The 22098-nt window shown below is 43.9% G+C and overlaps 1 protein-coding gene across 1 annotated transcript; it reads right to left on the bottom strand.

Moving 5' to 3' along the window:
- Window positions 1-10968: 10968 nt before the first annotated feature.
- Window positions 10969-16869, bottom strand: LOC310922435 (phospholipase A2 inhibitor NAI-like). Its single transcript, XM_083883008.1, has 5 exons — window positions 16740-16869; window positions 15578-15694; window positions 13482-13631; window positions 13204-13344; window positions 10969-11334 (listed from the first exon to the last, which is right to left on the bottom strand). Exons 1-5 carry the CDS (start codon window positions 16786-16788, stop codon window positions 11108-11110), a joined length of 684 nt encoding a protein of 227 aa, XP_083739134.1. The 5' UTR covers window positions 16789-16869; the 3' UTR covers window positions 10969-11107.
- Window positions 16870-22098: the final 5229 nt, after the last annotated feature.

The following is a 22098-nucleotide window of genomic DNA, read 5'->3' as shown; positions in this document are numbered from 1 at the left end:
ACTGTCAGTTCACCCCTTCATTTATCCAAACTGATTTTTTCCCACAAACTCTTGCATCTCGCAAAGACCTGTGAGCTGAAATTACAAATGAGGGTGGGATCACTTATATTCAGGCTCACTGTCCTTGACCTACCTACAATCAGTTTGGGTTTATAGTCACCTAGTCACCTATGAGAATGCAATTCTGACCAAAGAACTCCATCTGAGGCTAGAAATACTTTTCCAACCAGGGCCACAGCTTGGAAAGGAAGAGCAAAACATGCTTCTCACTCTCATTCTCGTTAGGTTATCCTCAAATATTTCCTGACCAATCTCTGCTCCAACTTTGCCCATCCCTGTCTATGAAGGGGCAGACTGAGCATTACTGAAAGCAGCTGAAAAGCTCCAAAATTGTCACTGAAATCTTCATCTCCCAAAACTCACTGCACCATACAGAGGCAAAGACCACAGTGACATTATCACCTGTGCAAGAAGCCCAGCTGATAAGTAGTAATAGAAACAAGAAAAGCCTGAAGTGATGCTTGTTAGAATATGTGGAGGCTTGAATGGATATGGATTTTATTGCTGAGCTGACCCAGCAAAGTTACTTAGTTTGAATTTTCCTATGCCAGATGTCGCCCTGATTTTTCAGCCTTCTGATGTTTTCATTCTTGGGCTTGAGTTTCTCACACATTGTAACATAAACAAAGTAGATTATTTTTGCATTCCTCTCTGTGATGGACTTCTGGCTTGACCAGTGGGGTCGGACATGTGTTAACCTTGTCCCCCAATTGCTGGTCAAAGTCCAAATCTTATTTAAACCCTAAACCCAAATAAACTGTCTCTTTCTTTTCTCACTTCTGAACCTGACGAGTGCGTGTGGTTTTTTGTCTCTGTCTAATGACACCAAACTCCAGCTGAAATAAATTTTTACCCAAGAAAAGTGTTCAGTCTGAAAGCATTTCACTTAGAGATAGGAAAATGTAGTGTGGGAATAAAAAGCTTTTCAACTGCTCAGGTTTTAAAAATATGATAATGTCAGCCACCCCCTCCACTTGTCATGAGCTGGCTTCCCACTGTTTGGAGAGTACGTTGGTCTTCAGTGAGATGATCTCACAACAGCCAACAAACTCGTATGACATTATTCTAGAATGAAAAGTGTCACCTGGTTTACGGTTTATTTCAGATTTTTGGGGATCTTTCTTCCCATGACTTACAGTCACCTCTACCATATGTAATGGTTTCCAAAGTCTGTCCTGATTTCCCAAGAACAAAGAGAAAACAATTTGAGCCTCTCCCTTTCAAAATGGGCAGAGGGGAATGGGAATATGGGGAAGGAAGTGTAGGAGAGGTATCTTTGTTAGAGACTAGCCACAGTGAGACTGCAAAGAAATGGAGGCATCCTGCTGGTTTCAGACTAATTTTCTATGTAGCAATCATATTAGTCAAGAAAGATATGAACACTCAGAGGTTTCTACCTCTTTCCACACATCCAATTTAAAACCTAAACTTTTAAAAAAACAAACTTGTAATAAAACTGTAAGATTTGGCCAAAAACTACCCTGCCCCCAACAGATGAATCGGGCTTTGGCAGTTTCCAAGGTCTTTCCCAGTAACAATAGTACATAGCAACATGAGAAAATAAATTTCAGGTTTTCTGGAAATATCTCCTCACTCTTACCACATATCCTAGCAAGAAGTCTCAGATGAAGAGACCCTTTTGGTCAGCAGCTGCATCCAAACCTGTAATTAATATAACCTGTGTTATTTGATTAAGCTGAGGGCTGTGCAAAGCAGCCAGCAACATAAGACAACTATTCGTAGGAAGAGATGACTCACATGCTTTACTGGCTACAACAGAGAAAACTGTATGTCCCCTTCCCACTGGATGTACTGTCCTCTTGCCTTTACATCCTGCTCATGACTCCCACCAGTCTGATCCACAGCAACCAAGAGACCTGAGGTTTGCAAGGAAAATTCAGTTGCTGTGCAGGGAATACAGCCACATGCCTTCTGCTGGCAACTGCACCTCAGGGGGAAATAAGTAGAACATTCCAAGGGTGTGCAGCAGCATTTGGGCAAACGCAAAATAACCAAATAAAGGAAAATAATTTTGCAGCTGCCCAGTATCCAGAGCTGGAGGAGATTTCTCAAACTCATCAAATGCTGTTCAGGCACAAAAGAAGCAGCCAGATATTCAAAGTAGGTCTGCATCCAATGCCAAGAAGGGTCACAAAGTTGGTCTTTCAAAAGGTGTCCGCTGTCCCTCTTGCTATGCTCATCTCTCAGTTTGCAGTGGATGTGGGTAAGCAGTGATTCCAATACTGGAGGGGGCATTTACAGCCCTTCTGTGGAAGCCAGCTTCCTCCCCTGCCTCCACTCTTCTTGTAAATCAGTTGCAGGTCATGTTAAGCAGCAGCTTCTCTGCTGCCATGGCTTTTCCCTGTGGCCTATGACTGCTCTTGGCAAGGCACTGCCTGCATCAAATGCAGAGTTCAAGAATCCAGTGCTGATGTAGCTGCTAAAGACATGAGAATTGTGTCTGGAAATTATGAAGAAGAGAAAATTATTCCTGTGGGAGAAAGACACTGTTAAAAATAAGTTGTTCTGTGACCAATGGAGTTAGTAAAGTGACCTTTCCTACAGTTCCCTTTACAATCTCCGCCATCCTGATGCTACAGCTGCTTCCAGAATCTGCCAATAAACCTGTCAATGGCTGGAGATTTGGTTCCTGTGCTGTGGCTGCCTTAGAGCAGTATCTGAACTGCTTCATTACCCAGGATATAAGTGCTCCTTGGTCAACAGCATGTATATTGTGCAGAACTCTGCCCCTGGCTTGTGCGGAAGGAGCAGGAAGCAGCAATAACACAGATCTTTCTGCTTTATCCAGCTGCCAGTTTTCACAAAAGTGTGAGCAAATTAAAACCTTGGACATCTCTTATTAGATTAAAAGTATGGTAGAAATCATACTTTTGGGAACATAGTGGGGAAAGAGGAAACAAATAGAAAAAGTAAATGCAACACCTTGTTTCCCTAGGTAATTAGGTTTAAAAATACTGACAAATGGCACTACTATGAACTTTACACACCTATTTAGAACAAGATAACCTGCAGTATCAATTAGGGATACAGTGGAAATGTGAGATCACACTTGCTGCAACCTCTGAAAGATCTTCTGATCTCATTAAAGTCACTTTCAAGCTTATTTTAAGCAAGCATGAATGATTGCCAGAATGGCCAGAGAGGGAAAGGGAGAAAGAGAAAAGAAATGCAGTAATAAAACCTAGGCTGAAAGACAGCCTCTAACTGGCTGCTAAATTGTGCCTGCTCCTAAGCAGGAAAGGGACACTGCCAAGGAGAAATGAAAATCCCCGTGCTCATGAGTCAGTGGGATCTGGGCTGGGGAATTTATCTGCATGAGGGGTCAAGAGATTGCATCCCCACCTGAGGTGTTGGGTGAGCCCATCAAAAGACCACCCTGTCCTCCAGGAAATCTGATTTTCCTGGCTGACAATTTTCTGGAAAAGCTCCAGAGAAAAACAATTGCAACTTGCAGCACTGCAAAAGAGTGCAATATCTGGCAATTTCTGAGATTCCTTCATCTCTGTTTTTCTGCAATACTATGTTTTTTTCTGAAACTGTTGGACCTTTGTCTTTGAAAAGCAACTCTGAAATGCTGAGAGAGGAGATAGCCAAAATTATGTTATAAAGCTCCACCCTCTGCATCTGCTGCAGTTACCAGTTTTTACCATGTCTTTTGCTGTGCTGATCCAGGCACAATCAAAAAAAGCAGAATAAGAATAGGGAAGGGATCTTTGCACTCTTAGCATGTGGCAGCAAGACCTGCAAACTTTCAAGTTCACATCAGAAAATATTCTCTCTGACAGGCTGATTTTTTGCTTCAAATTTTGATTTTTTTTTTTCAGATTTTACCATGTATTTGCCCCTGCTAGTGATTTTTTTCCAGTTATTTCACTCATATGCACTTCTGTCACTGTAGCCTGTCTAAATAACAGCTAAGAGATGAATAGCTCAGTTAAGAATAAAACCTCAATTTACATTTTTTAATTTTCTCATGTCTTGATGAAGAAATCCAGACGTTATTGAAACCTAGAAGCTAATAATCCAGAGGAAAAAGGTGACTCTGTTGCCAGCTTATATCTTCCTAAAGAATCTTTTTTGAGAAAGGTGTATTCCTTGCTACAGGCTGGGAAACTGAGATGTGAACCTTCCCATAGAGTTGCCAACAATAACAAGGGAAAAGCATCTTTTCAGGAAGAAAATCTGTTTTTCTCTTTGTTGTCTCTCTCAGAGGTTTCCTGTCCATTATTTCCCCATAATGACCTGCCAGTCAGCTCTTATTTTAATCAGAAAACCTAAACCAGCATAAATGCCTGTATTTAAAACCAGCCTTCTTTTCTCTGGTGTTTTTCTGTGGGTTGTTTTGAGGCATCAGAGAGCTGAAAAGCTGAGCTGATGTGGGTTTAGAGTTTTTATGGCAGTGCAGCTCAGCCAGGGATGGTTTGCTCCTGAGCTGTGCCTTGGGCAGCAAAATATCTAGATGCAGGGGAAGGAAAAGTCCGTGCCAGAAATAGCTGCAGGGGTCCAGCGTGTCCCACAGACCACCAGGCAGACACCATCTTCCTCTAAATATCCAAAAAGGGTGGGTGAGCAGTTCCTTATGTGCTGCAGATGGGCTGCAGAGAAAGGAACTGCGACAAGCAGCACAGATGGAGGTATGGGAGAGCATGGAAGTGTACCAGGAATGTGCGTCACACAGTCCAGTAACTTCTGATCTCTCACTAGCCCTTCCCCTTCTGCTCAGGACTGTCCTAAAAGATCTCCCTCTGCACAGCCTGAGTCACCATTCTTGTTGTTTAACTAGCTATGAAACATCAAAATTTCTTCATGAAAAAGGATTGAGAAAGACATATGCCAGATGCACAGCTTGGATTTGGTCCAGACTGTCTGGATTTTCTGCAGGGGCTGAACATCAGCCATGAAGATGCAAACAGGGAGTTTGCACAGCTGCCTTTGATAGCTTATCCCTCAACCTTTCCCACCAGGCAAAGGGAACAGAGCTCACAGGCAAGAGTTTCTACACAAAACTGGAAGGAAAAGAAGCTGGAAATGGGGAATGATAGTGGTTAATTACTTGATGACACTTGCATAGTGTTGGTCAGTGACCAGGTCTACTTGCCAGGTACAGTAGAAGTAGACATGGCACTCCATTATATGGTTTAGTGGGTGTGGCAGTGTTCTGTTCAAAAGTTGGACCTCATGGTCTTGAAGGGTTTTTCTAGCCTTTATGAATCTGTGATTTATAATTCCATGGTATTTTTATTTCCCACAAGTCCTTAGCAAGCACCATGTGCATTCAGTCTGGGGCCATTCATGGCTCATGGTGCTTTTTAGGAGTTTTGGCAGTTTTAGCAACTCTAGTGTGTAATTGGCATCATGACATCACTTCCTGTAATCCCACAACATTGTAATTAATTTCTTACAGTGCCTCTTTTGCCATCATGCAAACAATGACAATTTCATCTCCCATTTTAGGAGAAAAACAGTTTCCCACGCTCATATCTGCAAATTTCCTGAGTGAACTGTAGAGGTTTGAGAGCACAAGACAGATAAATAAAGCCACATCTACATTCCTAGACCAAGGAGACTGAATCACACTTCTCAAAAACTTCCATCCAGCAAAGCTGTGTGTCAGACCACTGTCATTGTATGAGTATTCAGTCATGGCCTCTGCAACATCATAAACAAAAAGGAGGAGGGAATTGAGCTAATTAAAACATCTTAAACCCATCCTTTTACAGACACATTGTGTGTGAACTTAACCACTTACGAAAAGCCTGACTTCTTAAGCATACCCTGAGCCTCTCACTAATTCTATAGCTCAGCATCCTGCAACACTATCTGCTACAACTCCCACCCCTCCAGAGATCCTGCACTGAGTCCAGCTTTCCAATCAGACTTTTTGCACACGCTTCGACAAGCTACTTCCCAAATTCCATTAGCCTCTTTGAATCCAGCCAGCCCTATGAGAGGGGCCCTCATCTGGGTGTCACAAAACTTGGTTTGTAGTTTCCTACGGTTGTAACCTCACAGCTCCCTTTAGCCTGCATAGAGCCCAATACCCACAACCAGCTCCTCCTTTGGAAATCATCTGCCCATAATTTTCAGGTTTTTCTCTAGCTACATGAGTTTCAGCTGAATCCTGCTTGGAAAGAGTGTGATGTGATATGATATGATATGGATATGATTGGATATGATATGTTATGATATGATTATATGATATTCCCTACCAGATTCTTCTGAGGATAAAATCTGAATCCATCACTGCACAACACAGGTTTCTGGGCAATATGCTCAAGAGTTTATTCCCTGGACATGAAACCTGACATGAGGTGTGACCATGGGATGCAGTGAACTGTGAAAAGATACTTTCCATTCCTGCTGTGACATCTGAAAACCAAACAGCTGTGTAGCAGCATCCAAATGTCCAGCCACCTGCTCACATCAGCTCTTGCCTTAATAACTGGTAAGCCTTACAAGTATGCTTGGTGTGATTTATTAAGTGATTCCAAGTTAGGTGCAGGGATAAATTTTGTTGTCATTCACTCATACACATGAGAAAACTCAGTGATCCTAGAGGTCTTTCCCAACCAAAATAATTCTCTGATACTAAGACAGTCTGCCACAGTTCAGATATGTATAGGGAGAGAGAGGTTCTTCTTCCATGTGTCAGCATTAGCAATGGGTACTAAATTCTGCTTTTCACAGTTGCAATCCAGAGAAGGGAAAATGTTGTGAAAATTTGGGAACAGCAGGTTTTCACCCAGTAGAGGTGTCCAAGGAGTTAGGAGGTGAGACCATGCAGGTTTTGACACAAGGTTATTCTACTTCTGACCTGTGGAGCATTTGCTCTCTGTGCTACACAGCTTTAAGGCAAAATAAATTCTACAAGGAAAATACTTCGCCCTGGAGCTGTGATCATTCCCACCCAACACTTTGTATCTAGGATGGAGGTGCCTCTGCCAGTGTCAGATCTCACAGTGCAAATGGGAATGTGTAGTTTACTGATCTCCAAGCGCAGTATTGACTCAGCCATCTTGGGAATTTAATACATGTTCAGCTGCAGACAGTTACCCTTTGCTGAAGCCCAGATTTGGTCAGATGGCTCAAGACCCACCTATCTTTTCCTGAGAGAGGTGGAAAAAATTATGTCTCTGGTATGCAGCGGGACACGTGTCCTTGTCTGAAATAAAGCCTTCTTGTTCACTCCATGTTTGTGTTCACTTTGCTCTTGAAGAAGTGTGAGCCTCAAAATACCCACTGAACCTGCTAGCCCAGGGTACTGGAAAAACTTCTTTATGGGAAATATAGTAGTCATACTAAACAAAAATTTAAAATTTGAAATAATTTTCCATTCCTCTGCAAATACAACCCCAGACCAAGCTCTGGTCCGATAAACTGGGTCCTGGTGTCCTGAGCTCCAGGTGTGAAACAGCTGGGGGCAGGGTTTGCTTCCCAAAATGTGAGAAAAAAAGAGAAAAACCATTCCCAGCTGGGATATACTGGGAAGAAAGAGTCAGGGGGTTTAGTATCTGATAAGGACTGCCTTGCATGGTGCGTGGCTGCACAGAGATTAAGCTCCTTCTCCATGACTTCTCCTGCTCTGCTCCTTTCCAGTCCACCCACCAAGCTCAGGGCTGTGTCCACCAAATCCCCACCTTCCCTCTACCCTACAAAATCACCATTCTATCGAGCAAAATTCCTGCATGTCCATCTCCCTGTTTCAGATCTCCTATGGGTTTTCTGTCTGCCAGCTGGTTTTCTGGCTGGCTCAGCATTTTGGGAAAAAAAACAAAACTTCAGGGGAGACAGAGGGAATGGCAGGACATGGTCTATTTTCCACTGTCTGGGAAACCAGGACAGTGGTCTGAGCCCTCTTGGTTATACGAAAGGGGAGATAAAGGGTGTTGTTGACATGGTGAATGTTGAGAGTGAGGAAGGCAGCTCCAGCCATGCAGAGCTGTGAGCGCCTGTCTCTCTGGTGGCTGAACTATCTGAAGATCTAAGGGAGGATCTGGTATTTACAAGTCTGCATGTGCATGTCTGTGTGGGAGCAGGGTTTGTATATATTATAAGGAGAAGCTGCAGATGGATAACCATCCATTTTGGTGACTAAGGCCTGGTTCAGAGCTCATTAAAATTAGCAGAAATCATTCCACTTACAGTGGTCGGTTTTGACCACATCTCTCCTTGCCCTTCCCCAATATGCCAATGACCTTAAGGGCTGTTTCTTGCTGCATATACTCAATTCAGCCCTGTGAGCAATGGGGCTTCCCATGTTTCCCAGAATGCTGGCTTTACAGGGGATCTCTGGGCATGCTCCCATCTCTGCTGTCACATCCTGCAGTTACCGAGAGGCAAGTGCTGCTCATTCATCTCTCCTTGCTCAAGTTACTGAGAGGCCGCTGTTTGATTTGGTTTAGTAAGTTTGCATCACCAGGGTTTTTTTTTTCCCATCTTTTGTATTGCTTTTATCTGAACACATTTCAGCATCATCTCACTCCTCAGAAGCCAGAATTTTAGACCAGAAAGGCTCACCATCCTATCACCTTCATCCAGTCTATCACATTTCTCCCAGCTCTCCCTGAACTGTTTTTAACTTGTCTGCATCCATTTCTAAAAAGTCTTCATTCTGGGTTTCAGATATCAAAGGCTGATGAACCTTTGGTTTAATGGCTGCATTCTGTGCACAGTGATGGTGTTGCTTTCTCTCCTTTGATTTTGTCAGGTTATTGCTGCACTCCTGTGTATAAAAGAGCCCTTTAAGGTCTTATCACTTCCACATAAGTGTGGCAACAGCCTGTAAACAAGGCACATCCTTGATTTTTTTTTTCAGTAAAACCATAGGTTTATGCTCCTGAAAACTTTCACTGTGAGGTATTTTATTTCATATCTTCCATTTGTAACAGCATTTTAAAATGTGGATGCTGGAACAGGACCAAGCACAAGGGTATCAATCATAAAGATGCAAGGTTGTTTCCACTCATCATTCCATCATTTATGCAGCCACAGATTGCAACAGCTTTGTTTGCCGCAACATTGAGTTAGAAGTAAAAAGTAAGTTGCTTCTTTTTTCTGCACCACAAACCCTCGTCAGAAATATTGCTGCCTGCTCTCCCCCTTGTCCTCCCCAAAATACCACCCCAGCACTGTGGCTCTCTGAATGTATATCACACCAAGTCTTGTGTATCACCAGGTTGAACAAATCCATTCAGCTTTTCCATCCTGATAACATCACAGGTCAGAGTGGAATGAACAGAAATGGAAGGGTTGAGCCATCGAAGTGGATCGAGATCTGCCACGGGGGTGCCAAGGACAGCAATGTAATGTTCCGCATGAGCATGCAGGAGATGTGTTCAGGGATAATGTACTTACATAGACAGAGAATTTTTTTAATTCCAGGATTTTATCAGATCTGGAAAAATGCTGAATGAGTGGGTCACTGCAGTATCAGTGCATTGCTACACCATGAAGAGGGAGCTGTGTTCCTTCTTAATATCCATGCTGTAATTGTAGAGCCTCTGCAAATAATTGAGTCTAACCAGACTCTTTTCTCTGCATTAAATCCGTGTTAGCACCTCAATCCCTACCCCAAAAATTAATTTTCACTCTTAGACCCACACCCCCTTATTATAATAGATAATGTGACATCCTAAATAATTTGGTGGGAATACTGGGAAGAAAGGAGTTTCAGTCTGCTTGGGAAGAAGGAAAAGTCTGCGGAGACAAAACTGCAATAACATTCAGCCCCCGTGCTGCAGTTTATAAGCTGATCACATATACATTCATGCTACACATGTAGGCATAGGTATCTCACTACTGCCACATGTGGTCTGGTTTCAGCAGCCAAGGCTTTTCTAGCACTGAACTAGGAGATGAAATTGTGTTGCTGATCCCTGCAACTCCATGCCCAAAATGTATGCTTGCACTGTGAGCTGGAGCTGTTAGGGGCAGACACAACCATAAACTTTGCTTAAAAATCCTGTAGTCTGCTCCATTCATCTGGAACAGACACACAGGGAGATGTTGAAGTTTGCTAACATCCCTCCACTGTACACCTCAACATCTCCCAGAGCCCTCACCGCTCCATCCTCTGGCCCACAGCCAGTACTAACTCACAGGTATGGCAATGATGCCTGATGAGGTGTTTTTCTTCAGTGCTTTTATGTGATACCAACCCAAATATACCAGGGAATGAGGCAAGGAGTGGCTAGGGCAGAATAACCAGTGTGTGGCAAATGTAGAAATGGAAAGGCTACAAAAGCTGGGGGTGTAGTTTAGGTAACAGAAAGGAAATAAGCATTGAGCTGAAGTTTTCCCATTAGCTGGACTCCCAGCTGTCTGTCACCATGAAAAGCTACCTATTTTATGAAATTAAATGTTCCCAACATAAGCATTTATTCCATATAATCATGAAATTATTATCTTAAGACCAAATGGGAGACTGTCTGGTAAGGCAACTTCTTGCCAGAAGCAGATTGCTTACTGCAGTGTCTTATACTCTGACGCAAATACTATTTGTGGCCCAGGGCCACAAGCAGGCCTTTGAGCTGAGGGACTCCTCCTACTTGGACAAATAGGATACAAGGGTATCCTATTTGGAAAAAGGGGCAAGTGACCCTTCTACCTGGAGTGAACCTCTCAGGAACTCATCTTCAGTCCTTTTCAGGGCCTAGAAAAGTGGCTTTGTAAGTTGCCACTTATACTGAGATAGTGGCTAGATATTCCAGGGCTGTCTTGAGAGCTCCCACTTCCAGTGCAGGGTTTGAAGACCTCACACAGTCTCATATGGTCCCAGTGTGGACAAAGCACTGAGAGAATGCAACACAAAACCAACCACAATTGAACTGATGAAGCTCTAAATGAGATAAAATCAATGCAGAAACAAAATAAGTGTAAATGCTGTCTTTATTCTGTAAAAACATGAAAGAAGAGCTAATTTGAAAATAAAATCCCCATACAGAACAAGCTACAGCAAAAAAGGACTAAGTTGCAAACCACTGCTGGAGTTTGCTGTGGGTATTGTTTAACCCAGCACCAGTGAGAGTCAGAAAAGTACCTTCTCCAGGATGAATCCTGACAGGACAGGAAGGAAGGTTGTGTGCAGAGGGGCAACCCCAGCACGCACCACTCTGTACATAGCAGAAGCTGGTCTGCATTGGAACCGTTTCAACTTTATGTCCATCATGCCCAGGCTGTTTTTTCCATCTCCTACCATATTGCATTCAGAAACGGTGGTGCAACCCTTCATGGCAGCTTTCAGAGACAGTCCACCTATGCAGGAGAAATACAAAAAATTAATGCCATGCATCAGGAGATCGAATCCCCAATATTATTCCTACCCTGGCCAGGACAGCCCCCATTTCCAACCTAAGAACTGCCCATTTGTTACATCCAGTTGGTTCCAAACCCATCAGCCCTGTCTGTTCCCATCCCCTGAACAAAGCTGAGGAAAGAGCAAGGCCGTTTTGGATGACTTTAAATACAAATCATTTAAGGTTTGTGTTATTTCTTTCTAGTGAATAAAAATGACTTTTAAAAATTCTAAGCACTTAAATTTAAAAAGTGAAAATGTCTTAAGTAGTCCTCTTTCTCATGTTTAAAGATTCTTCTGCCCAAACTTTGGCTTCCTAAAGAAACCAGGGCTGTGTAACAGTACATCAGGTATTCATTGTCTCCTTCTCTCTCTGACCCTCTCAGGACACTCCAGCTGGATGACTTTCTCTCAGTCAGATTTGACATGGAATTGAGAAGTCTCAATGACAATACTGCCTGAGCCATTTATTAAGAGGAATTCATTCTTGAAGGCTTTACAGCAGTTTAGCCAAAACAAGAAAGAAACCTACTGATGGACCCACTGGAACCTGAACTTGTCCTTTGCTGTCTCTGGAGCATTTATCAGGAGAGGAGACCTGAGCACGTGCTGAGTGCCTAACTCCGCATTCAGACATTCTTGCTCCTGTTGCTTACTTTTGCTAACGCTGTTCATCTGTCTCTGCTATGCAGGTTAGGGAGGTCTGGGATACTTTGTTGGACAATTTTATCTCAAATACAATTAACATCTAAAGGCACTTCATTAGTTCCTCACCTTCCTGTGCTCCCCTAAACTGCTGCTTTCTCTGCACAGTTTATCACACTGTACAGGTCTTCTCCATTCACAGTGGTTGATCAAGTTAAGGTAAGTTAGGAGCGTTTTTTATTTCAATGGTACACTGAATTAATTGTGTCACTCTGTTTTCATTTCTGTGACTACAAAAATTCTTGTTTCCTTCATGTTGTCCCTGTGAAACATTATCTAATTCAGGGTTTGGACAGCACATTAATAAAGTCTGTAGGAGGGACCTTCGGGCATCACATCATCACCTAGCAATATTATCAACTCAAAGGAATTTCATCCATAACCATATACAAGATAATTGTTTTTCAGTCTGCTTCTACAGATGGTGTTGCTGCCCTTTATTTCCATGGTTTTTCTCCTGCCTACTGGAACACAGGTGCGCCATGAAACATGAAACCTGCAGCAGGAGTGGAAAAGACAGTGACTAGAAAAATTGCTGTCTACTTTCCTCTCTCTAATTACAGGACCTGAGGTGGGAAAAATATTTCTGATGGAACTGTTCAAAGGCTGGATTTCAAGGAAGGGGATCTGCCCCCGGCTTTCCTCATGCAGAAACACCACTGCAACAGTGTCTTGTCCCTAGTGACTTGTATTACCCCATGGGAAAGAAATGTTTCTGCAAAGCTCCATCTGAATCTCCAGTAAGCTGGCAACTGGCTTAGATCCAGATTCACCCACATACATCCTAGCTAGGGCCAGCAGGTCCAGGGGCTTGGTCAAGCTTGTTACATGCCCATGTACCAGATTGCCCCAAGAAACCAGTTCCACTCTTGATCTCAGTTATGCCATGTTATGAGGAATTCCAGCAATTACACATGCATGATTGGGAAGAAGGAAAGAAAAACAACACCTGTCCCTTGATCAGCTTGAAGCTTTCTGTTTTCAGCTTTAAGTTCCTTGTATCTTCCTCTTTTTTATTTCACATTTTTGCCCATTTTTACCTCAGTAGTGCCTTATCTTAGGCTAGTTTCACCCATTTTACCCATCAAGAAGATGAAAAACAGCCCCAAATGATAGGCAGTTACCAGCATTCATTAACCCAGCAAGGTCAACACACTGGTCTTCAGATCCAGTGCAGTTTACAACTTCATTACTGCACTGAAAGGAGTCCACGCTGTAGCAGGCAGGACACTGGTATCCATTAGGCACATCATTATCTGGTGGCACTGGAATGAAAGACATTGGCTGTAACTGGTTTCAGTGAGAGAATGAGAGGAAGAACCCAGGTGAAGGCTTAGCCTGGAAGGTCTCACCACAGGATGGATCAGAGGGGGGTGGGCTATAAGGAAAATAAAGGGTTTACGTGACACGGAGGTGGTCCGACAGTCATCGCCTGTGCAGCAAACCAAGTGGCTCTTTGCTTTCACCTTCCCATAGTTCACAGTGACAGGACCAAGGTGGCATACATGGGATGGCAGGCAGGACTTGATGGATGAAGAGATGGCCATCCCCCCTGTCATGAAGCAGAAGGCGGTGCCAAGTCATTCAACACAAAGTAACTCCCTTCCCATTAGCTCCCTTACCATCTTCTGTGCAGCTGTCCCAGGGCCAGAGCCCCCTGAGAAGCATCACCAGAGAGCCAGGACATGTCATCTGTAGAGATTATGGTGTGACACGTGCCTCTGACCCATAGCACAGGCTTGCTCAGCCTGTGTAAAATCTGCAGAGTGCACAGTCTATCACACCCACAAGCATCCTGACACAGGCAAGTCTGGTATAACCCATCAGCCAAGCCCAAAAGGTGTAAAGGGGAGAAGAACAGCTAAATTTAGTCTGCTGAAGTGCTTGAAGGATGAAGGGTGGGTACACCAGCAGAAGTAGGAAGACACTAGAGCTGTCAGCATCAAAGCCGGTAGGATATGAGCCAGGCTCCAGTCAAAAAGGCAGCAATCATATCACTAAGGCTGAGCAATGACTGAGGCTATGCCTCTAACACAGTTGAGTGTCCAGCTGTGTCAGTGCTCAGCACCAGCTTTATCAGAGTGACATGATAATTGGTTGACAACATTTCCTGTGAGGACAAGCTAAAAGAGTTGGGATTGTTCAGCCTAGAGAAGAGCAGGCTCCAAGGTCACCTTGTAGCAACTTCCAGTGCCTAAGGGAGCTACAAGAGAGCTGGAGAAGGGCTTTTGACAAGGACATGAACTAATAGGGCTAGAGGGAATGACTTCAGACTGAAAGAGCGTGTGGTGTTGTGTTATTTAGGAGTTGCTCTGGAGCCTAGATCCCAAAAAGCCTCTGGTGGAAAGGCCGCTTGGGGAAACTCAGGTGAAGCAGTCAAGCTCACACATCTACACGCACCACATGGCTAGCACAGCTAGGAGAGGCAGAAGGCCTTGACACCAGATCAATTCCAGCAGGTTCATTTCCAGGAGCTGAAGGGAAACCCACAGTCAAGAGGCTGGGTCATCTGTTTGTCTTCGCTTAAGTATAGGGCTCAGCAGGTAATGACCTTGAGGTGTGCGGTGGGGTGAAGGGCAGGTAAGGTCAGTATTCCATAGGGGAGACAGGGCTAGTCACTGGTCCCACAACCAACAGAGACATAACAAGGAGACGAGAAAGCAAAAGGCCAGGGCCATTGCAGGGGGGAGGAACTGGGGCAAACCATGTGTACAGAGCACCAAGTCCCCTCTGTCGGGCTGGGCAGGTAACTATGGTCTATCTTGCCAAGGCCAGACCCTGGGTATTATGTTGAGGGGCTGCAGGGATTCCACGAGAGGGTAGATTAAGATTAGATATTAAGAAGAAATTCTTGACAGTGAGGGTGGTGAGACACCAGGACAAGTTATCAGGGGAAGCTGTGGATATCTCCCATTTCTGGCAGTGTTCAAGCTCTAAGCAACCTCTGGTGTAGTGGAAGGTCTCCCTTCCCAGGGCAGGGGCCTTGAAACTAGATGATCTTCAATGTTTCTTCCAACCTAAACTGATTGATGATGATGATGATTATGATGATAAGGTGATAGCTCAGCTCTGGTGGCACTGCATGGCTGCATAGTGTCCTCATCCCTCCTTGAGGATGGGCAAACTTCTCTCTCCACACATCAACAATGTACCCCGAATACCAGATGTTAGCAGCTTAGTGTAGGTCATGGTTCAGTCTCTCAGCTTCCTGACTCAACTACTCACCTTAGCCAGAATTAAAAGCCAGTGTCTCCTTCCACTATGAAGTTTTGGTCCCTCCCTCCACAACTAAGAACCAAACCCTCCCAGTAGAAAATAGAGGAATAAAGAGCTTTTCCTATCCCAGACTATCCTCATCTCTCGGTCATCTGTCAGTAAAAGCAAAATGAACACGTTATCCAAGGATGGACCATACTACCAATGACAGAAGTGGGGAAAGAGACAAGTCCCCCAGCCAGCCCCACTCTGAAAGCCACACTGGCTTAGAGGATTTCTCACCTATTAGGACTTCATGCAGAATAATGCCACAGGTGTCTTCACCACCAGTGCAGGTTTTCATGGGGCCAGAGCAGCTTTTTCCCATGCTGTGACATATCTCACACTGGAGGCAGGCCCCTGAGGAGAGGAGAACACATTCCTGAGCAGCAGTCATAAGAGATTTCACTTCCCTTTTCACTGATGTTTGATTTTAACACTGATCAGCACTTTTCACATTTCTCTTCCCTTATTTTTCCTGTTTCATTATGTAATCTTTTTGGGCTTTTCCTGGGGTTGCTGATGATAGCAGCCCTACAAACCCCTTCATCCTCGCAGGCACTCAGGTGTCCTGGATCCACAGACCCCAAATTCTCTCTTTGTAGTAAATAAGGGCACCCAAGTGGCTCAGGAGCAAGAGCTGCCAGCAGATACTGGCTGTACTCTGTACAAACTGAAGACTTTCTTTGTAAGCATTACCTCTTTCTATATCTCTTTGTAAGGATTAGGGGAAACCACTTCACCAGACAGCTGTTGGAACATTTTAAGCAGACCAGAATACCAGATACTCATCAGCAAACACTTAGAAAGGAATAACATGTATTTCAACATAGGACAAACAGCATCTCTTCCTTGACACATACCCACAAGAGTCCAACATGTAAATTAGCGGGTCCAGGGCATGTGTTACTTCCTTAAACCCAGGTGCCAACTAAGGCACCTTGCAGTAGCTGTGGCATCTACTGTGACTCAAGACCTCCAAGGCAGCTGTGCTTTTCTGGAGCAGAGCTGAAGGGCAGCTGAGATGACATTACGTCCAAAATGTCACGCAACCCTTGACATGAATAAAATAAATGAACCTGGGGAAGGATTCAGCTTACCGAAGTCTGGCCACCTCAGGGTAACCTGAATCACTCTGATGGCTATCCTGGCTATATCACCAGTGGGCACCACAGAAAATCAGGCTGCAAGCTAAGGTTGTAAATGCCAACACCCTCATCTGCACATTGGCTCATAGGACCAAAGATCCCCCAAGACCAGTCACCCTCACCCCTCTACAGCGCAAATCCTCCAAGTGGAGGGGGGTTTATGGCTCTGATAGCAGCAATAGCCTCACACATGAAGCACTCCATTCCCAGACCTCTCTCATGTCTCACACCTCCACAGGTTCCAGTGAAAAACTCACCTGGGTCCAGGAAAGCCAGGAGAAAGCTGAGTCCAAGGGATACTCTCATGCTGATGGGATGTATGCACAGGGAGCTACCAAGTCTTGCCCAACAAAGCACTGTGTGTCACAAGGGCTTTATAAACTGGAAGGAAAGGTGGTGTTTTGGGGAAGTAGAGGTTGGGGAAGTTTGCTGAACAATATATATACTGCTGATCACTAACACTAATGTTTGCTCTTTCTTTTAAAGCACAGGTTTTGCCTTTTCCTTCATATGAGTGATGTTGTTTGTTTTTTCCCCCGTTTAGAGCATGCATCCTGTGGGGCAAGACTGACAGTGATACTAGGTATGGCTTTGGTAAAGACTTTGAACAACGTTCAGCCCCCACCGTCCATATGAATGACAGAGAGGAAACCATTCGAAAAGCCCTATGTGCTCTTACTGTTAGGTCCAAAACAGCAAAGAATAGCAAGGACCAGCCATAAAACTCCCCTGTGGCTGATTTTTTGATGGCTGGTTTTCCTTTTCATCATTCCCATGATAGGGTCAGGATCTCTCATGCCTGGAGTACAGTAGGAAAGCAGGCAGCATGAAAGCGATGAGCTTCCTCTCCTAGCTAGAGTGCAGCTTCAGTTTGGAAAATGACAGCCAGAGAACAGCTTGGAGCAGGCTCAGTGAAGGGTTCTTGGAGATGAATACATCAGAGCAGCAAAGCCAGTACTCCAGAGTTTGAGTTTTGATATAAAACACTTGGAGATTGATAAGGAACTCCCCTATTGTCTTTCTGGGCTTTAAATTAAACCAAGTCAGCAGAGAGCATCTATGTGGTTACAAGACAGCCTGGTCACAGTTTAGGGAGTGTTGTAGCAGTTTTCCACACTCTAGCATCTTATTATGGGCTAATGACTAGAGGCAGTGACCAGCTTGCCATTGGCCCACAGGTACCCTTCCTCATGTGCAGGTTTTAGCAGGGTGTGCTGCCTCATTGAAACCGTACTCTACCCTGAAGATGTCCTCTTGTCCTGCATCATATTGGACACAGACCTTCCAGGACTTTTTGCATTGACAGACAGGAAGAATTTATGTGCCCTCCTGCCCACTTCCCATTTGAGACTAACGCCTTCAAAGGACAGTGGTCTTTTGACATTTCCCAATATACGGAGTAGTCCAGTGGGACCACTTCTTAGCCAGGCCCTATGTGCTATGTGAATGAGGAATCACACTGGGTAAGAGCCTTGGTCCCCCATTGTCCATAAAGCTGGTATCACAAAGAAACAAGAGAGAATCATATCTTCACCCTGAAGTTCTTTTTCAGCTCAGAAATGATCTCATGCCGCAGTAGATATGTTAAAATGAAATCAAAGTCCTGACTGCAGCCTGTTCAGGATTAAAATTAATTTCTTATTGGCCTTAAGCCTCAGACAGAATAAAACCATGTCCCCAGGTAGGTTGTGGTACCTATATTGGGGTGGTTCTGCCATTTGACTACATATGGGACTGCAGATACAGATAGGAAGATGAGAAGATGTGACTGTCTCTGGTGATTTTAATTTCATGCCCTTTCATTTAAGATGATTAGTGAAGTGCCTGGAGGACTTTCCCTGAACAACATGACCACACTAGTCTCACTGAATTATACAAAACTCACTTGCTTCCCACCTCTCACAGAGGGAGGGTGTGAAGCTGCAGCCTTTTCATGTGCTCTTTTAGAGATGAAACCAAGCAGAGCAAGGAGGAGGCACAATCTGCAGGAATAAGAGACCTGGAAAATAAGACTTATTAGAGAAGGTGTAAACAATAAAGGTGCTCAGAAGACACCCAGTCACATCATATATGTCTACAGAAAAACAGGGCTGGATAGGAAAAAACTATCAGAGGGGGCTTACATAAGGCATTGGGGGAATTTTTAAACAGTGACAATAGTGAAGCTGATTGCCTGGGAAGTTGTGGATCCTCCATCCTGGGTAGCTTGGAAAAACAGATTAAACCAGTACTTATTAGGGAATTATTTAAGTTGATAGAATCCTGCTTCAGGGCTGAGAGATGGATTAGATGCTCTCTCTCAAGATCCTTTCTAAATTGGATCTTATATTTTAATTTCATGGTGTGCATGAAGTGCATGTTTTCTACAGCATGTCCATGCTTCCAGAAGGAAAGAAGGATGATAACACAGCAGTCCCACTCTTCAGGGAGCTGAGACAGAGGCTGGGGAGGTCAGAGAAATCTGTGAGATGAGAAAAACTAAAAATCCAGCCCTGAAAATAGCATTGGTAGGAAGGGAAGACGAAAAGGGTGAAAATGAAAAGGAAGATCATTCTACGATCAGCAGAAGACATCCATCATCTAGGCTAGAGCATCCAACAAAATATATAGTGAATTTGTCCTGTAGAGTTGTAGTAGAAAATTCCAGTGGGTTTCATAAAATAAATAAATCATAATAATAAATAAATTCATAAAATCAGAGAATTGTTTAGGTTGGAAAATACCTTTAAGAACATTGAGTCCAGCCATCAACCCAATAGTGCCAAGCCCACCAATAAATCATGTTCCTAATTTAAATATCTACATATCTTCTAAATACCTCCAGGGATGGTGACACCACAACTTCATTGGGCAGCCTCTTCCAGTGCTTGACAACCATTTCTGTGAAGAAATTTTCTTATTTTCAATATAAATCTCTTATGACACAACCTAATGCTATTTTTCTGTCTTTCCAAGAGACCAAACATAAAGGTACATCTTCAAAGTATGAAAACGTTATATCAGATTTACATCATAGCTGAAGAACCCAGATCAGAAAGCTCTGAAAAAGAAAGAAAAGTGACAAAAGTGTGATAAAGATAGTAAAGGTTAGAAAGGACTGGGGTGAACAGTTCCTGCAGGGGATACAGGGGGAAAGCCTTGCACAGTTTTAACTGTCGTTCAAAGGGAGGATTCTTAAGGGAGAATTACAATGATGGCTTTAAAAAAGAAGAAGTGAAATCAGAGCTAAGGATAAACCCTCTGATGGTGAGATCAGCTGGTGCCAAGAGGAGCACCCTTTTCCTGTGATGAAACACTTGAGAAGGAACCAGAAGGACAGGATGTGCCTGGGTGAAGGGCAAACCCAACAGAGCCCTGGAAACAGGCAAGCGCACATTGGCTACCAGCCCTCATCCCTCACAGTCGCTGCAGCACGAGGGCAGACACTCACACACACAGGGGCTCCCCTCCCAGCAGCCAGAAGCCAGCAAAGCCCTTTCTGCAATAGCAGACAAATTGGTGGTCAGGATGAAGTCTTGTACACAAGGCTGGGGTGCTCAACTGCATCCAAAGGGTCACCCAGAATACTGGCAGCCACAGCAGGGCTGTCACCCCTTGTTCACATGACCAGGACACAGCTCCTGAAGAAGACTGGAGAGACCATCACCATAACCATTTTAACCACAATGTGTCTCCATTTCTTTTTCTTTTTAGAAAACAGTCCTAACTTCCCAGCCTCACTGGGCTAACACTTGGGCTACGCTATGATTTCAGGACCTTGTACACCTCCAACAGCTCTAATACCTCTAGTGAAAGAACCAGTCTAACAGTGTTCCAGAAGCCAAGGCACAGGTTCATTGAGAGCAGTAGAGCAAAGATGTCTCCTTACCTCCTTTTAACCATGATGCAAGAAGACAGAACCACAACATGTTATGACATTTCAATGATGAAGTCATCCAGACCATAAAAAAGGCCATAGAACAAGATTCAAACCCACCCATTTTCTGAGCTGATTCCTTGTTCTCCAGGGTAGAAATTGGCAAAAACTGCCAGTCTGTTTAACCAGGCAAGGCAACATAACACAGCAACTCTTATCACTCCATGCAAGGGTTAGTACACCTCTCTCAAAGGGTAAGAGCAGGAGGATTTTCACCCTGTACTTGTATAAGGGGCTTTAAGGACCATCTAGTTCCAACCCCCTCTCACCTTCTGCTAGACCAGGTAAATTTGACAGTCATTTGTGTTAGCTGTAATTGCACAAATTAATAAACCAGCCAGGTGGTGGTAGGTCAGTATAAATCTAATTGCCACTCCTGATATGGAGCTTCCCAAGGCACCTCCTCACCTGTGCTCCCCCAGGTGCTTCACCAAGTAACTCTAGGCCAGAAAGGAGGGGATTTTATTGCCTCTCCCCACCTACTGCTGATGTGGGGTCAGTCCTTCAAACAGGACCTAAGGAGGGAAGGCTGGTGGCACCCAGATGGTTCAAGGGAGCAAAGTCACATGCATGACGTCATGGAAGTCACAGAACCAAGATTTTGTCAGCAAGGAAGTTACCGTGTGTCTGGAAAAGCAGCATTCCTGTAATAGGGTGCCAATTTTCACACATTAATTTCCCATGTGGACTTGACATGGCATGGTGCCAATACCAGCTCCCAGGTGGCTGCACTGAGACCTCTTCTTGTGCCTCTCCCCAAGCAGGGGTTCCCTCCCTCTTCCAGCCAGTGTTGAACCTGTCCTACATAAAAACACCCTTCAGGGTTCAGTTTCCAGCCAGTCAGGTCAGTCCCTTAAAGTGAGCACGCCTGTTGACAAAGAATTTGTGAATGAGGGAAGAGAAGTTGAAGGCTAGAAATAATACAAATGTAATAACATAAAACTGCTGCTTAAATGCTTTCTTCTGTTGCTAAAAAGATGGTAGTTAACATGTCATTGAACCTGTGCAGCAACACTCCTGAGAAAATATGCAGAATCAAATTGCTGAATACTATCAAATCATGAAACTTCATCATTCAAGAGATCAAGACATTTAAAGGAGTGCAAGGAACATTTTATTTTACCTTTGACACTATGCCATTTATGCCATTAACATTGATGAATTTTTGGCACCCTGGCCAGTAGCTACCTTTTCAGCTGGAATAATTGCCAGGGAATCCAGCTGCTTTTCAAATATCCTGAAGGAAGATAAATTTGGACACACATTAGTATGTTCAATGAATTCCCTGTTCCAGAATGAGTCATCAGCAATGTCAGCTTTGAGCATTCAAGAAAACAGCACCTGCTTAATCCATTAGTGGATGATGTAGAAAGTATATCATTATTAGATATTCATGCTTCTTATTAGACATCTATATTTCAACCTTCTTGTCAGTGGACTGCTCCAATGTGCAACTTTACCAACAGCAGAGCTCATTCACTGAGGGAGTTTCAGGCTGGCAGCTGAGGCAGAGTAATTTGCCAGTTTTAACTGGTACATTAAGCCAAAGTTAATGTTGCCATGGTCTGGTATCAGAAAACTCCAAAGAATACGTAAGATGAAGCCTTTTAATAAAAATTAATATCCACACATTGTATTTATTGTTCATGGGAGTGATTAAGACTCCCAAAATGGAATAGAAATTCAGTGTTTCAGGAATC

Source organism: Zosterops lateralis, assembly GCF_965231275.1.
Source record: "Zosterops lateralis genome assembly, chromosome: Z".
NCBI lineage: Eukaryota > Metazoa > Chordata > Aves > Passeriformes > Zosteropidae > Zosterops > Zosterops lateralis.
Note: the sequence above shows the minus strand (reverse complement) of the source record. Positions and strands in the feature narration are given on the sequence as shown.

Coding starts and splice junctions, on each gene's coding strand:
- LOC310922435 (XM_083883008.1), bottom strand. CDS start 16,788: ATGAGAGTATCCCTTGGACTCAGCTTTCTCCTGGCTTTCCTGGACCCA. Junction 13,632..15,577: donor TCTGCATGAAGTCCTAATAG/GTGAGAAATCCT, acceptor GCTTCATGACAG/GGGGGATGGCCATCTCTTCA. Junction 11,335..13,203: donor TGCTGGGTTAATGAATGCTG/GTAACTGCCTAT, acceptor TCTCCTGCATAG/GTGGACTGTCTCTGAAAGCT.